Source organism: Vidua chalybeata, chromosome 1 (genome assembly GCF_026979565.1).
Source record: "Vidua chalybeata isolate OUT-0048 chromosome 1, bVidCha1 merged haplotype, whole genome shotgun sequence".
Lineage (NCBI taxonomy): Eukaryota > Metazoa > Chordata > Aves > Passeriformes > Viduidae > Vidua > Vidua chalybeata.
The window spans coordinates 140,133,966-140,151,413 of NC_071530.1; the positions used below are offsets into that span (position 1 = coordinate 140,133,966).

General features: G+C 40.2%; 2 protein-coding genes across 6 annotated transcripts in view; one reads left to right on the forward strand and one right to left on the reverse strand.

The window, feature by feature from the left end:
• The window catches only part of COL14A1 (collagen type XIV alpha 1 chain), a 112,907-nt gene extending 107,902 nt beyond the window's left edge, over positions 1-5,005 (forward strand). For 2 of the 5 annotated variants that reach the window (XM_053953643.1, XM_053953721.1), the window contains exons 46-48: positions 1,570-1,647; positions 2,574-2,729; positions 4,080-5,005. In XM_053953643.1, the coding sequence (XP_053809618.1) occupies positions 1,570-1,647; positions 2,574-2,729; positions 4,080-4,402 (557 nt within the window). In that variant the 3' untranslated portion in view covers positions 4,403-5,005. Of the gene's footprint in view, positions 1-1,569; positions 1,648-2,573; positions 2,730-3,515; positions 4,000-4,079 lie in introns of those variants that run through there. The other 3 variants (XM_053953795.1, XM_053953872.1, XM_053953952.1) reach the window with 3 other exon arrangements.
• Positions 4,918-17,448, reverse strand: part of MRPL13 (mitochondrial ribosomal protein L13) — a 29,881-nt gene continuing 17,350 nt past the window's right edge. The window contains exon 7 of the mRNA XM_053954179.1: positions 4,918-6,433. Within this exon, the coding sequence (XP_053810154.1) occupies positions 6,409-6,433 (25 nt within the window). The 3' untranslated portion in view covers positions 4,918-6,408. The remainder of the gene's footprint in view (positions 6,434-17,448) is intronic.

Here is a 17,448-nt window from a genome sequence, read left to right on the forward strand (position 1 = left end):
TCCCTGAGGGGAAACCTGATGAGGAGGGGCTGAGGCCATTTGGTTTGTTCAGCCAGGAGACTGAGGAGAAACCTCATTGCAGTTACAACTTCCTCGTGAGGAGGAGGGGCAAGCACTGGTCTCTTCTCTGTGGTGACCAGTGACAGAACCTGAGAGAATGGCCTGAAGTTGTGTCAGGGGATATCAGGAAAAGGTTCTTTACCCAGATGGTGTTTGGGCACTGGAATTACTCCCCAGGGAAGTGGCCACAGCACCAGCCCGACAGAGCTCAAGAAATGTTCGGACAATGCTCTCAGGCACATGGTGTGACTTTTGGTGATGCTCCTGTGCAGGGCTGGGAACCAGACTCAATGATTTTGTGGTGTCTTCCAACTCAGCATATTCTGTGATTCTGTGATTCCTTGCAAAAATGAGGTGTTCTCCAGCTGTTTTGCCCTAAGAGGTAGCAGTTACCTGAGCAGAGAGGAGGGAAGGAGCCCAGTCAGTTGGAACTGTAGATATTGCCCCATCCAGGGCAGCAGCTGTTTTCTTTCTGCTCTGTGTTGATGAAGGTGCTGTGTATAGACTTTGATTCTGAAAGTGGGGAAGCTGTGAAGCCAGGAGAGCAATTCCCAGTGCTGGGAGGGAGGTCTGGAAAATGGGGGGGAAGTCCCACAAACCAGCCAGGATTTAGTGTCTTTGAACCATCCAAATCAAACACAGACTTTATGAGAATTTCCAAGTCACCAGTGGAAACTCAGGGTCTGGAATTTATAGTTTTGACACCTACTATAGTTCAACACTGCTTATTGTGATGGCTGCATATAGAAAGTGTTTTTATAGGATGCCATAGTGGTAGTGCAGAAGGAGATGGAAAGCTGGAAGTAAGCAGTGCTTTCTCTGAATTACTAGATTTGTGATCTCCACAGATCAGACACAAGGAGAGAAATTTAGCCCCATCAGTGAGTGCAGGAGCACAACTCACTGGGTCTGCTTGTTGGAATATCAGAGTTTCAAGACTGGGAAACACTTGGATTGGGCTTTACTTGGGGGTCAGATTTTGACTGTGGTGAAACTCCTTTCTCACATTTTAGCAAGAATCTGCCATAACTGGTAACAACTCTCTCCATGAACAATCTCCTGCTGTACCACTCTTCGGTGGGTGAAAGTTTGAAGGAAAATTTGCTGTAGCAGTGAAATTTGACTTTTTTGGGGCACACAGTAATTTATAGCTATGAGGCCTGGAAGACTCTTCTGACTTACAATAGTTGCATGTTGGTGTAGTTCAGAGGCAGCTTTCCACAGGAAGTGCAGCCTGGAAACTGGCTGAAACTGGCTGGAAACTCTGCATACCATCCTGATGAAACCACCATGGCAGCAGGAATGTTTAAGACCCCAAGAATGACATTTCCCTTCAGAGGCTGTCAGGGGAGGGATGGAAAAAGAACCAAATAATTTTTAATTTTCACCTTCTTCCTTCTCTGCCATCTGTTTTTAGATGAAAAATAACATGTGGAACTACAATCCTGGTTAAATAATAAACACTACTCACACTTTTGATCAAAATGTGACTGAATACTATTTCCTTAGGTTTACCAGGTGAGAAAGGAGAGAAAGGAAATCCAGGTATTGGAACACAAGGACCCCGAGGCCCACCAGGATCCACAGGTAAATTTACATTTAAGGCATCTGGATTAGACCATTCTGGCCCACATGTGAAGAAGCTTACAGCAGCTCTGTCTTTCTCCTTAAGGAGAGCAGCAGTTCAGGCACCTTAACTGTCATAATGTTCTTACTATGTAATATCATGTTGGGATATGCAACATGATGGTGTCACCCATCACACAAATATTTTCATTTTCCCTATGATAAACTGCTTCCCCAACCCCATCTTTTTAAAATGTTTCATGTATTTTTTTTTTCTGACATGGATTCTAGAAGGGGGAAAAATTAGTCTGGACTAATTATATTTGTTTTCTCATTGACTTAATGTCATACCTAAACGTGAGTTGACAGAGAAATGTATAGTAATTAAGCACATTATATCACATGGATTTATATTTAGGTCCTGAAAAAGCACAGCAAGTGATAACCAGGTCCTGTTGAAATAGGAGTAAAATTGCTCATGAGGATATCCTGGCCATTAGGCACTGGTATCGAGTCACAGCATTACCCAGAAACTGTATTGAAAGGGAGTGGGAGGAATCAAGAGCTGTGCAGGCATCCAGGGCTGTCCTCTCCCCATGAAAATCCCTTTCCAGAAGTCTGATGTTTGGTGAAACATTTGCTCCAGTTCTGCCTAGAAGCTGTCTCTGGCAAGGAAAATGAAGCAGCAGCCAGAGAGGAAGCTCATTGGAAGGGGGTCTCCTCTCAGGCTGCTGCTCTCTCTTCCTTGCCAGAGGCTGAAGTCTTTCTCTCAGCTCGCCCAGGGGAGTCAGAGCCAGGATGCCTTCCTTGCTCCTCCTCTCAAGCTGTCTCCTGGAAGTGTTTATAACAGAGTCAGTGCCATGTTTTCCAGGCCAGGAAAGATGGCCTCATATCCCTGCTTTTGTGAAAGACACTACGCAGATGTTTCAACTCCCTGTTCTATGCAGGACCTCCAGGAGAAAGTCGAACTGGCAGCCCGGGACCACCAGGATCTCCAGGCCCACGAGGTCCTGCTGGTCACACAGGATCCCCGGGCTCACAGGGTCCTGCTGGGCCTCCAGGGTACTGTGACCCATCCTCCTGCGCTGGGTACGGCATGGGAGGTGAGTAGCCAGGAGTTGGGACAGCTGCCGTTAGCAGAGGTGTGGGTGGCATTTTCTAACAGCCCAAGTGAGATGGAGGCTACCGATGAAACTTGCACTAAAATGTGGTGGCTCCCTAAAAACCTGCGTGTCCAGTGGCTCTACTTTGTGGGACTGCAGCATGAAGAGAAGGTGACCCAGCGTAGTGACCAAAGGAAAATGACCACCATCTGATCCCAGCCCACCAAACCGATCCTGCCTAGTGGGTTTTGTCCTGTTCGTGTTTGTGTAGTTGTACAAGCCTGCTCCATCTCAATATTCTGTATTGAAGCCCTACCAACTCATGTTTGTGACAGCAGAGTTTTTACACTTGTAGTTTTTCAAATGTGTTGCTCAACCTCCCTTTCCATGTGCCTCTGAGTGGCATGAGAGCATGACCCTTACTAAACCTGTAGTAATGTAACCTGGCACAGGGATGCACGTGTCCATCATTAACCAGTGAAGTCATCTGGAGAAAATGATTCTTTCTATATCTTCTCTGTATCCTATTTTCCCGTCTCGTTATAGCACGGAGAGGCCATGGGAAGAAGTTAACACAATTACCAAAAATTCCATCACCCAACCTAAAATAAAAATTTATTAGTAAAGCGCTAAACTACAATTGTTATGCATAAGGCATATTTGTTTGATGTTTAATCTGCCCCTGAGCTGATTTGTATGTTTTACTTACCTGAATGTTTTTGTTGTCGTCTCTTCCTATCCTTTTCTCCTCACTTCCCCTCCCTGTTGTTCATTTCCTGTTTTAAGGCCCAATCCCTTACAATGGCTACCAATCCAGAAGGTGAAAGGCTCATTCTGGTTCAGGTCTCATTGGGCTGAAGGTCAGAGATGGATGCTGAACTGCTCTGTGCTTTCCAGCAACGATAATGACTACCTTTAATGAACTTACAGCTGCTGTACATGCACTTGGCTTCCTGGCACTGCTAAAAATTATTGCCTGACCCATTTTTGCCCGCTAGTTGTGTATTCTAGCTCATAATTGGAATAAGCTATAGCAGGCAGAGTGTGCAGTGTATAATAAGCACAGTATTACAACTGGACATTTGACAAATTGTGGTGGTGGTTTCCAACTAACTTGGCTGTCTGTTGGTGGGTTTCCAATTGCTCCAGCTTATTAATTTTGTTAAATGTTTTCATTGTTCCTTTATGTGAATAAAAGATGTGTATTTAAAGATTATATATATATACTCACACACATGATATAGAAATATATCTATATATAAAATGTCAATTTCCTAATGAATGCTTTAATTTTCTACTCCCCTTCTCCTGTGTTAACCGTATGAATACTCTTGGTGGTGGTGGGTTAAGGTGGATACGGTGAGCCAACTGATCAAGACATCCCCGTAGTGCAGTTGCCACATAACTCCTACCAAATCTATGACCCCGAGGACCTTTATGATGGTGAGCAACAGCCGTACGTAGTTCACGGGTCCTACCCCTTACCATCCCCATACTCCCAGTCCTATCCATCACCTGATCTTGCTCAACCAGAGTTTACTCCTGTTCAAGAAGAGATGGAAGCCGTTGAGCTGAGATCCCCGGGAATCAGTCGCTTCGCAAGGAGGATAGCCAAAAGGAGTGCCAAGACCCCAGTACGCACAAAGGTGAACGGAAAAAGCCCCCCTCAATGAACTGTTTGAAAAAGGGAAACATTTTATGCACACCTGTGTTTGGCCTTTTGCCCCGATGCCTCACCTTCACTGAAGATGTTTACAGGCTCTTATGTTAAAGGAGAAAAAAGTGTACATGGCCAGTTGACACAACAAATAATGGTAATTATCTTGCATGCCAGAAGTTTAGTATGTTAGTGGGTTGGTGCTAGCTGATGATGAAAGGTCACTTGTAGATCTTTCTCTGGAGTACTGCTCCGTTCACTCTTCAAACTGTATCTGAAAAAAATGCATCTGGCTAGGTGGTGTACGTAGAACCATTCACAAAAGTTAATGTTTTGTTATCCATTTTTTCCCAGTTGATTACTTTCTCTTTGTTTTGGATGAATTGCTTTACTAGCAGAGTAACCTGACTAAATCCACTGGAGAACAATGCATCAGGTGTCCTTGCACCCAGGTTATTATCCTTTTGTAAAGATTCCTTACATTACAGATCACTGTTTTCTAAACTCACCTAAAATAAAAACACAAGAATGTTCCGTGGGAGCACACTGATAATTTATTGTGAACCTCTTTCATTTCTGTTTTGTATGCAAATAAAAGTGGCAAGCTTTTGTATGGTAATTCTGTATTAATTTACTCAAAACAATTGCATTAGCTCTTCAGGGGACAGAATGCAATGAGAAGGAAATATATTTCTGGTTTCCAACACTTTGGGACAACAGTTTTATTTTAAAGGATGTAGTATAAACATTATTTAGCCATATTTTTTAAGTTGTATATGGACAAATGCAGAGAGTAACTATGAGCTGAGGTAGTTGTGCCAACTGCATGTGAAATTGAGATGTGAGATTCCTTATGTTGACATGCCCGAGTCAAAAGACTGGCAGGCGTAGCTGGGATGGCAACTTGGATCAGCTAACAAGGAGAGGAAGGCAAAATGACAACCCAACCACTTGAGCACAGAGCAATTCATTATCTACAAACAAGGTAAGTTAAAAAAAGACTCAATAAACAGCTTTGAACAGCACTGGAGACTGAGCAACATTTAGCTCAAGAATGGCTATTTAAGTTGAAAGCATAGGTTTTGAACACTTTTTCTTCAGCCCTATACCAAGATGGAGAGGCTGTCCTGTACATCTCAGGACTGTCTTCCTCTTCATTATGAAATCTGTTCTACTGGGCTGTCAGCAGACCTTCTCCTAGTGAGGAAGAGTCACTTCAGAAAATGCACTGCACAGGTCCAAAGGGATGTTCTAGTTGGTAACAAGCAGAGCTACCAACACTCGAGTCCAGAGTGTGCCATCGTCAAAAGCCATGCCCAGTGGAGCAGGGCTCTGCCTGGCTGCTTTCCCAGGCAGACAGAACCACAGGGATATTGACTCTCCCAATGACAATCATGTAACATCTCAACATCAAGAATAAAATACCATTAGGAACACATTTAATGACAGTCAGCAACTAGAAAGTAGAGCCACCTTTGCTGTTGTCATTCAGCACATCCAAGATTTAGATGCAGATAAACAGTAGTCTGAAAAAGTAAGATTATAGAAAAATAGTACTTGTCATTTTGTTCCGTAGAGCACAATGTATCAAAAGATGGCCAAAGCTCAAGGATGAAAAATTATGGCTGGTGACCATAATTATTCTCTGCTCCTCCTGCACAGAATAAAGTTTTGCGACTTTTAGAGTGAGCTACTTCATAGCAGTAGTCAATGTATTGTTTCTTGAGATGCAAATACTCATTACAAAGGTATTAATTCTTTAATAACAGTATCAAATCAAATGTCGTTATAAAATACCAGATCATGCAATGCAGAGTACAGATGGCATTAACAAGATAATACCTATTCTTAGCTGTTTCAAATACAGTAATTTCTAGAATCTTACCAAGTTGAATTTGCTAACAGCTGTCAGAAACATAAAGTATAGAAGGGTTGGCTGAGCTGCACAGATCCTTCCATAGTAGAAGAATTTTCTTTGAAGGAGAAGAGACACTCCTGATGGCACTTCTTCTTTCATTCTTATTACTTCCTTCGAAAATCTTTAGGTCTGTGGGGAAAAAAAAGGTATTTTAAGAAATGCATGTGCACTACAGTGGCTTTGCTTTAAGTCTGCAGTAGCATCCTCATCTAGTTTTATTTCCTTACTCTGGTGAAGTTTTTTTGACAAAGAAGAACATTATCTGGATTACACAAACACAACAAATTAAAGACATTTACAAAGACCTCTGAGAATTTACAGACATCAGGACTAGTTGGTCACTCCTACTTTCCTAAGCAAAACAAAAAACTATCTTGAACTGAATGCAGTCTTACAGGGATTTAAACACAGGCCCTGATTTATCTCCACTTTTAAAAACTGAATAATCCATGCATAAAGTGGTTAGTTTTAGTTAACAGCACAGTCTAACACAACACTACTAAAATAGTTAAAACTGATGATTTTTAAAATCCCCTAATATGAATCTTAAAAGTTCTGCAATCCCCTTTGCTTGGATGAGAGATGTGGAAAACATTCAGATAGAAGCAAACTGCTGTTTGCAACCCTCTGTGATCTCCTATTCAGGCACATCTCTCTCCCTGCCTGTCTGTCACACATCCACTGGCCACATTCTTCCTGAAACTACACAGCTCAGACCAGCTTATGGCTTTTAGAATGCTGAGTTTGCAGACTCAGCACATCTACATCCCTAACATGTCCTGCAGAGAAGTTGCACATCCTGGACTCTGCCCAGTCCCTCCCCAAACCCCCAGTGCAGGTCAGGGTCTCTGAGGTGCCCAGGACATGCCCGGTGTTTGATCAGTGCAGAGCGGCCAATCCTCGCAGCCCCCATCCCACACACAGCTGCAGCCTGCAGGCACACAACGCTCCTCACTGCTCCTCTCCTCTGTGAATCAAAGCAGCTTGGGGAACTCTCCAGGACTCAACAAGACAGGTATTAACAAAGCTTTTAGAGACATCTAAAGGAATACAGGGCCAGATTTGCCATGAAGTTGAATGGAAAATTCTGGCATACAGGAAAACCTGCAAACAGCTACAGTAACCAAGTTAAATTTCCAAAGGTGGTACATTTTATCTGTAATTCAGCTCAATAATGGAAATGAAAAGCAGACAGCAATGGAAGCAGACAGCTTACTTTAAAGACTGAGAATTCAGATGGCTGCAGAGATGCCACATAGAAATCCAACACTTGTTTAGTCCTATGTTGCAGTTTTAGAATTTGCCAAGCAATAGCACTGCAAAGTGAAGTCATTCACACAACTCTTTTATGAGCTCATAGGTTCTCACATGAAAGCAACTCTGGAATTCAGATTGTGTTATTTCAAGAGTAGCATATAAAATTGTGTGAATTTTACAGAAGAACTATAAAGAAGAGCTAGTGTTCATGCTGTAAAGAATCACAAAGCTGCTCTGTTCCCCATTTAAATAGCATATTCTCTATTAACATTTGGACTTGTATTTTTGTGCATGGCAGAACTGCTGCAAGCACCATATATGTTGTTTACATACTTGCTTAATGTTGAACTTGAACATACTCAATGTTTGATGGCTGGTGTGCGCTGGGAAGTCAAGTCATGTTTCCTAGAATCCCAGACTTCAGTACTTGGAGATATTCATAGAATCAGAGAATGGTTTGGATCAGAAGAGACCTTAAACATCCTCTGGCTCCAGCCTCTCTGCCATGCCATATTTTGTTACTTAGATCTCACCCTGCATGCCAGAATAGGTATATCATTATATCAAACTGTTTGTTGAGTAGTAAGAGTATGGGATTTTGAAAAATTCTCAGCAGCGACTTAGAAGTTTTATCACTACCTCCATCCTAGACAGGTGGACAGTGCTGGAAGACTTTAGGCAACGCAGCATGGCAAAGACATCCTTGTCTTGCAGCTTATAGTTACTATTCTTTCTTTTTAGAGACCAATCCATTCTATTGTGAATTGCTCAAAGGATTTCACATTTTTCCATGAATGGCTCCCTTAAAACTTCCATCTAGGGTTATGCTGGAGTGCTGCAGAGCTATAGGTCTCACAGCACTTTGTTCTGGGGTGAAAACCTTTTTTTTTTTTTTCTTGCTTGCTTGTAATCTGCATTTCAACTTTAAAGCTCATTGTCTTAAAATTTAAATGCATAAAAATGCATAAAACACTGGACTCTTAAGTTTGCATGAAGTTAATGAAGCTTAAAGACAGGATTTTCCACACTGAAACACTTGTGTGAACAAATACAAAAGTTTTCAAAGCCTTTTCTATTGCCACAGTAGGCTTTTTATGCCCACTAGTACTTGGCTTTTGGACTGCTTTTGAAGAATTCTTGGCACCAGGAAAGCTAAGCCTTGGAAAACACTGACTTTGGCAAAAGTGTTATAGGCATTTTGTCAGACGAAGAATATGAAGCCACAAAAATGCTGTCTACTCAGAGAGAATTATGAACTACTTGTGAGCATCAATGGGTAACTGCTCATTGATAAGTGACACAAATCCATGTGAGAGTCGTCTTCTTTGATGGCAGCACTTTTGCCTTTCCTCAGCAAAGGCCTGAGTTTATGCACTTGGAACTAAGGAAATGCTATCTCCTAGAACAGACAGTTCAGAAATTCACCCAAAGACAAGATTTCACATAGCTGCTTCTCTTTTTCTTTTTAAAGTAACATTCTTGGGGGAAAAAAGCTTTGCTGTATAGTGACAGGAGACTCCAAGACAAAGGGAAATGGGGGAATGTGGGAACTAAAGTCTCTGTAATCTATACTGAATGAAAACTATTATGTGTTCACTGAAAATATGCAACATTAGCCTGTACAGCAGATGTCTGCCACCAAAACATGTAAAAAATATTTGTCTCACTAACATTTTTATACTCCACATAAAAAGTGTTAAGACAGTTCTGTGAGTTCTAGGCAAAATATTCAGCAAATTAAATCAGCAACTCTTTTTGTTACAGGAGGTCTTTCAGTGCTTCTCTCTTAACAAATACTTTACCACTGAGTAAAAGGCACTGAAGAGCTGGTCCCAAGCTCTGATTACAGCTTTTAATCTCTTAAAGCTGCCCAGGGAGATCATGGATTCTCCCTCTCTGAAGACACTCAAAACCCACCTGGATGCATTCCTGTGTAACCTGCTCTAGGGGACCCTGCCTTGGCAGGGGGGTTGGACTGGATGATCTCCATAGGTCCCTTCCAAATCCTCACAATTTTGTGATTCTGTAAATTCTCCCGATTTTTATCCATACTCACAGCTATCAGAAGAGAAACACAGCTGATGTAAAATGCTGACAATCCACAGCCACTGCAACTTACAGAACATATCAACCTGCACATATGTCCAGCTCCTAGGACCAGCTTTTGTGGTGGAAAACAAAAGGGCCTTAGTGGTCCCCACTGTAACTGGTAGAGAGCTTCCCAAAACTCTGCAGAATTGATGTATTTCATATAAATGTTGTCTTTTGATACGGATGCCAGCCCTACACTCTGCAGCATTGAAAAAAAACCAATGGACTGTGAGAGTTTTCCCATTTACAGGAAAACAGTAACTTCTTTGCTCTGTACCCCACTTCATGAAATTAGGCTGAGGTCAAACGAAACCCTAGAACATGGAGAAGTCTTGCCTTTCTTCATGGACTTTAAAGATGACTTGAAGAGGTTCGTGTCCTTGGGCTAAAGCATGCCACTGTAAATTCTCTCTTCAGAGAGAATTCTCTCTGTCTGCAGATTTCAGAGTTACAGTTATGGTTTGAAAAGCACTGCAGAGTGTAGTGCTGGCATCTGTGTCATTAATTAATACTGAAACTTGGTGAACATACATGTACTTCCCTAGCAACTCCAACCAACTCCAGCATACACACACCCCTTAGTACAGCTGCATGAAACAAGGTTGTCTTTAACCTAGGTCAGTTCTCTGATTCTCCATTCTGTTGCCACACAAGCAGAATGGAGAGGCAGGAAAATGGATGGATAATTCTTAAAACCAAGCCTTACTGCCAGAAACAATGTTCATGAAGCTATGACCTCAGCCTCTGAGCATCTCAGATGGCAAACAGAAACTAACAGCACAAAAAGACCTACTTGCAGATCTGCAACTATGATGGGACCCCCCCCCGCACTTCACAGAGTATTCAATATTCTTTTTCAGTGTGATGTGAAATATCCACTTTCAAGGGTATTTTTCCTGAGAGGAAGGACAGGACAGAGACCCTCTGGAATAGTTAAATGTGTTCAACTCTCAACTTCTGGAGTGAATATTTATTTCAATCAGCTCCATCTTTATTAAATTCTTGGCAGCACATTCCAGCAATGATGTTTCCCTTTGCCTAGCAATGCTTTGTGGAGGAAAAATGGCCTCAGAAAAATAAAATAAGGGGGGGGTGTGTGTGTTACTATATGAAGGTCAAACCTAAGCAATCACTAGTCCATGTTATACTGCAACTAACTTGATTTCAAAAATATACAGGACAACTTCACCATCTTATTTCTAGGCAAACAAGATAAAACCTTGTAGCATCTTACAAGCAGACAGGTTAGCATTACTAACCTCAAAGAAATAATAAAGGCTGTAGAGTAATATATGACACTGTCTATTTTATATGTACAGCAGTTATTTTACAATCCAGACAATATTTTAAAAAATATTTTCTCTTAATTTTTAATGACCTGTAATACCTTTTCATAACTACATATTTGAATCCAAATGTTTCTTTGTTTCTTAGAACTTCTAAATGTACTGGGATTAGCTATAACAATATAATTTGTAGTCAACGTTGCCCTTTCTTCTTCCAAAAGAAGTGACACACCTCCCTAGTTTCTTCTACCTCATGCTGCAGATAAACAGCATTTGATAACATGAACTTATCTTCTTTCAAGCTCAAAAACCCTGGATAGCCATCTCTCCACTAACAATCCCTACTCACATGGTTTTGCTGTTACACTGCATTGTCTGAGACTTTTCAAAACAAGTTTTATGAAGTCAAATCTCATGGAATTGTTGCAGTCATTTGTGTGCTTGCAAGCCCGTGTTAATGACTGCTAACGGTTTCAAACCTGCCTCTGCTGAGGAGTAAGACAGTGCTGCACAGTGACCTGCCAGTACCTGCTCCTGATTCAGCAATGCACACCTGGTGTGGAAGCTCTGTCTCAAACTGCAATTTTCTCTTCACCTGCGGGCAATCATCTCACCATTGGAGCACATGACCCAGAGAGCTGGAGTTCCCTGGAATTTCTGCACTCTCAGCAGCAGTAACAAGGAGTGTTCAGAAAGGATTTACTTTTGCATCAGCACTGCAAAAGGTTGGTGCCTTAGGGCTAACTTATGTCACAGGCTAATACAGTGACTAAGATGAGAGCAGTGGTACAAGAGCAAAATTTGAAGAGTATAGGCTTAGAATTTTGTTAAGATTTTACTGCTTCCATGAATGAGAGAAAGTACTCCAGATGTATGAAAACCCCCTTAAAATTAATAACCATCCTGTAGGAAAGGCACATCCATCTCTTCCATTCACAGTCTGTACAACACTTTGTATTACCTGAAAAATTTAATGTCTGGTAGGATTCCCATTTGCATAAGTTATTCATCAAAAACAAAGCCAAAGAAGTATTGGTCTTAACTCACAGTTATCAATATGTTTTAAGAGTAACTCACCCCAAAGGGTTTTAGGTCTGTGGCTGCTATGTTAGCTTTTTATCCAGCAGCCTTTTTCCCCCACTTTCCCCCAACCTGTTTCCTGAACAGTGCAGCGCCCCCCAAAGGCTGAAGGAGACTGCAGCATGACTGTGTAGTTTTACCGAAGCTCTCACTGACTTTATTATACAAGTTTCAAGAATTTTAAGAAACAACAAGGATAAAATCTCTCCAAACTTGGCTGAAAAACTAGACACACACAAAGAAATAATTAAAGTACTTCTAACCTACCCCTAATTTTTTAAGTACTTATCAATTGATATCCACTAGCTCATAAAAGTCTCATTTAGGGGAATTTATAAACAGCACTGTTTTGAACAGATGACAGACTGGGGAAGACCAAGTCGTGAAAAGACCTTGTGGACTGATCATGCCACTTAGCCCTCAGCCACTCTGATCCCATTACTCTGTGCTGGCAGGTACACTCGATCTGTATTACCTGGGATGCTCTTCTCCATAATTCTGGAAATCACCATCACAGGAATGTGGAATTATTCCTAACTGGTGACAGTTGTCTGCTTGTACAGAATGGTTCTATGGCTCATCTTTCATATCTGCTTATTAAGGGCAATAGGTGGCTTTTAGCCTTTTCTTATAACAAAAGGTTCCAAATAATTTGGTTTTGTCTAAAATTAGCACATAATATATACAACATGAAATTTGTTGTCTATCTGGCACACATTTTAGAGTTATGTTATGAATAAATTGTGAAATTTTGAGTATTTAAGATTTGTTTTTCTAGAAAACTTCAACACACAGACAAAATTTACTGTAAATTCCGAAACAAGAGGAATATATGTATTTTTCAGGAAAACTTTGCAAGTTGTGCCAAAGTCAATAGCTATTAGGTAAGGGGACTATAGCTAAAGGGGATTTTGAACACATTTCATCTTTTTCACTAACCACACTAATAAATCAAAACCCAAGGATCAGACATTGCTATCATTCCCTGGAAAACCAAGTTCTGTGTTTATACTCAAACATCAACAGTTTGGTGCTGAGGTGGGGGGGAGGGGGAGAAGAATCATTCCTCTACTCAAGGAGTACCTATTATCCCATGGTAGTTCTATGCCTCTGGTAGAATAATCAGTGAAATAGCTAAGGATATTTCAACTATCACTAAATTTCCAATTCACACTGTGGCCTATTCTAAACCCTCAAATCCTCTGCCTGGGGCACAAGAAACGTTTCCATGTTGGTGTTGTTCTCATGCAGACTGTTGTCTTGCCTAAAAAGCACTTCTAGAAGTATAACTTATTTTGCTTGGAGAACAAACCACAGTAACAGAAGCTGCATTTTGTAACAAGAGTAAGAAAGGTGATACTGCTATGACAGTACAGCTATAGTGACTAATCCTCTTAAGCAGAAACAAAACTTAAGATGTATATTTTGTGGTTCTCAGCTGCAATTTGTTTGCTTTTTTCTACATAAAACTAGCACCTGTAGTTTTTAGAAAGTGTCCTTAAATCAAGTTATCTGATATGCTTTTAGGTACTCTTAGTGAAATGAAGAATGGCTTATTGAAATTTCAAATAAAGCAGTTACAACCTCAGTTTCTGTAAAAACAAATTAAGCAAAATTGATCTAAGCGTTTTTTAAACTTACTGTAATTCCCTGATTTTGACCTAGCTTAAATGAATTCTGTTTGGAAAAATATTTAATTTAAATCAATATAATATACTTGTAAGCTTCATCTTGGTAAGATGTTTTTTGAAAATAGAAGGTTACTCTTTTGGTGATATATTCTGCTAAAAACTATAGGACTGTATCCAGAACAGCACTGTACACTTGGCTTTGGACAAAGAATTATGTTATTCTTCAAATAAACAGAGAAGTGGGTGAAGGAATGGTGAAATATTTTCCAGACTTACTGTCAGCCACAGAAGTGAAAAAAGGTAATCTAGACACTTATAAAAGAGTGATTAAAAATTAATCTAATTCTAATTTCATCTGGGCAGGTAGTTCAACAGTATCATATACAACCATTCTCCTATTCCTTGTCAAATTTCCATTAATTTAGTTTCTATTCTCACATATGAGATAAACAGGTTTTAAAGGAAGGGGAAAGTTGCTTTGGAACTTTCTTTTTGGGAGCCTCTTCAGAAAGTTCAAGTAAAAGGGCCCAATTACCCATTTATTATCTCTTACCTTCAACACTCATTTTAGAAACAACCTAAGCTGCCCCCAGGTAAAAGGTATGAGAATCAGTAGCACTGATCTGTTTTAGGTATGCCAGAGAAAAGCCAGTAATTGAATTCAATAGGCTAAACAATCTGAACATGGATGTGTTGGATTTTTAAGATGACTGAGTTACTGACCCTTCTCGATTAATGTCCAGTTGCTGCCTGCAGCTAAAACCTAATGTAAAGGAGAGCAATTTTCTTCTTAAGTATCTGTGTGGCTTTTTGCACAGGAATTTAGATCCAGCTTTGGTAGCCTGAAATGTGGGACTTGGCTACCTCCAAATCTCCTGTTAAATGAACACAAATCTGCTACACAAAATCCTGAGATATTTTATGCCCTTACTAATAAAAAACCCCCAAAGTTACCAGTGATAGTTCCTAGATTTGATTGGGAATTAATGATCTCCAGTTAGTTAATGTAATTTCTACCAAGAGGCAAAAAGGCCACAGAAAATGAACTGCCAGAGAGATTCCATTGGAACAGAACTGAGCTGGATTGGCAGGATAGCTTTTTCCTGGTTTATACAGTTTGTTTTTCAGGAAAAAGTAAGACTGGCTGCAGTCTTTTACAGAAGTTTGTGTTGGCCAAGTCTTCTCTCAACACTGCTACATGCTAGCCCTGCTTTGTGAGAGAAGATGAGTACTAAAGTTAGAGGGGCAATACTTAGCCCAAGATAAAAACCAAGTATTAGCAAATGAGGTATAATATAAAACACAATACAAATCCCAAGAAGCTCCAGACACACTCTACAACTGAACAGGAACTAGAGAAAAAGACTGGAGAAATTTAATTTGGTACCAAATTTTTAAAGGCCAATATATAAACTTGAGATGGTCCTTATAAAAATGGCTCAAGACCTCACCATCTTTAGAATGTTTTATGGCTTTCCCTCTGCTCTTCTCAAGGTAACTAGAGTGACCACTCCAAAACTTTTTCCTTTATTTTACCTCATATTTCATTGTAGGAAGAAAAAAAAATGTATAAACTTAGTAAAAACTGCAAGTTATAATCTGTAACACAGCACATCACTGGAAATACTCCAAATGTAATTTCTCTATGCAATATAATGTGAAGTGTCGTTTGGTGTTGGCTCCTCATGAAGTTATCTGAAGAAATTAACAGACAAAAAAAACCTAATATAACCTGTTAGAATCTTGCACATATAAAAGTACTGTTTAGAACATTCTTTCAGCCACATAATCAGGATATCTCTGGCTTCTTCTTCCGCTCAATTACTACATTCCAGAAATAATCTGTGTAACTAAAAATAGAAATTTGCACTAGCAACTGTAGAATTGTGCAAGAAAAGTACTTCTGCAGTTCTTCTAAGAAAACAGAAAAGGAAGAGCGGCTGAAAGGATTTTTTAACCCAAAAGCTTTTCTGTTTACCAATGCCCACAAATTCGTTTGCTGGGAACATCACAGGTGGCTTCTGGTTGCCTGAGTCTGGCAAGGCTGGCTTTAAGGACACAAAACTGGGGAGGAACTGGAGTGGCACAGAATATGTAAGAGGATTATCAGAGCCATCTGAAGTTCACAGGCATCCAATATGCTTATGTTTCATCACCTACAAACTTCTGTCTGAGAACATTGTGATTTTCTGCTTTCAAAGCCACAGAGTATTGCTGATGAACTTCCAGTTCCATGCCGTGGCATGGAGATGACAAGCAGTGTCAGTACTGGGACCCTGCCTAACCCATGCTGCTTGGCTGGGACAAAATCATGGCTTCAGACCAGGCTCTGCAACCCCCTGCCTTAAAGCAGGATGTACAGATGGGGGCAAAAATCAGGAAAGTTACTCAGAAATATAAACATTAAGAAGGTGTTTGGTTGTCAAAAACCAAATTGCAGAGTTCACAATATATCAAGTTCTGAAAACTTCAAAAGTGTGGAAGAACTTGTTCCCCCAGTGACAAGCAAGCAGCTGTCTGGCCCGAGGGGAGCTCCTAGGAGGGCTGGAAGTGGACCAGGCACTCAGCCTGCACACCAGCACCAGCCCAAGCACACTCTATGCAATCAGACAGCTCTGCTTTCTTAAGGGAAACTCCCAGGAATGTATCCATCTCACTGGAACAACACAGAGTTGCTGTTCCATGTATTTGGTAACATTCTTATTTAAATACTTCTTGAAATACAATTTCCTGCCTTTAAAAGTCTCAAAACACATATATACCTAGACAGTTAAACAACTTTCAAATGGTATATAACAGGAAAATTTGCCCATGAATCTGATGTATCCTTGCTTTAATGGAACTGAATTGTTTGCTTAGTCATATGTAACTGGTGAATTTTGTGATGATTTCTGTTTAAAACTCATTTAAAAGACATACAACCTGAAATTTCAAACACACTTGAAATAAAGGTTTCATTCACAGTACAAGATCAAACTCTGTCAAAGGAACTTATTTTTGATCTTTTTCACCTTGAAATAATTTGCTTTCTACATGGTTTTCCCTACTTACTTCAGACCTCTTCATGGAGGATCTAAGTCAGAACCTCTGGACAAGCTGGAAAGTCAGTTGGCTCTGATTAGGAATAAAATGAAAGAATGCTTGTGGAAAGCTTCTCTGACTAGGAATATTCTGACTTTTAATTCTCCACTTTCGTGGAGCAGGATCCCTCTTGATGTCCTGTCATGGTGGAAGGACAGGTGATGGGAAGGCTCACCACTCTGAAAACCAAACTATTTGCTGGGTTTCCACACCTGTGCTTTCCTTGAAACTATGTCCCTATTTTAGTGTCCCACTTGCATATCGTGTCTTTCTCTGTGGTGGGTCAGTCTCCAACTACCAGCAAAACAGCCTTTAAAGAACCCTCTACAGCAAGACATTTTAACATAAAATATAGCCAAAATGTCCAGTAACATTAGCAGCACTGAGCAAGTTTTTCACATTCCAAATGAAAATTTACATTATTATTTCCAATAAAAGACAAAAAGGGTATCTTCCTCCTGATATTAGTAATTTCTCATATAAATTCACCTATTTACATTCATACTTTGTTATCTATCTTATGTCTCGTTTATATACAGTAAGGTACATTTTTTGAGTATAAGTTTTAATGTAAAACCTCAAAGATTAATTTTCTACTCATAATTGTGTTTATCTGTATTTATAGACTTACATACCTTTAATTAAGCTCTACTTTTCATTTGATATTTTCCCTTAAAGCATACAAGTAACTTAAAGGGTATCAGCTATTTTTTTTTGT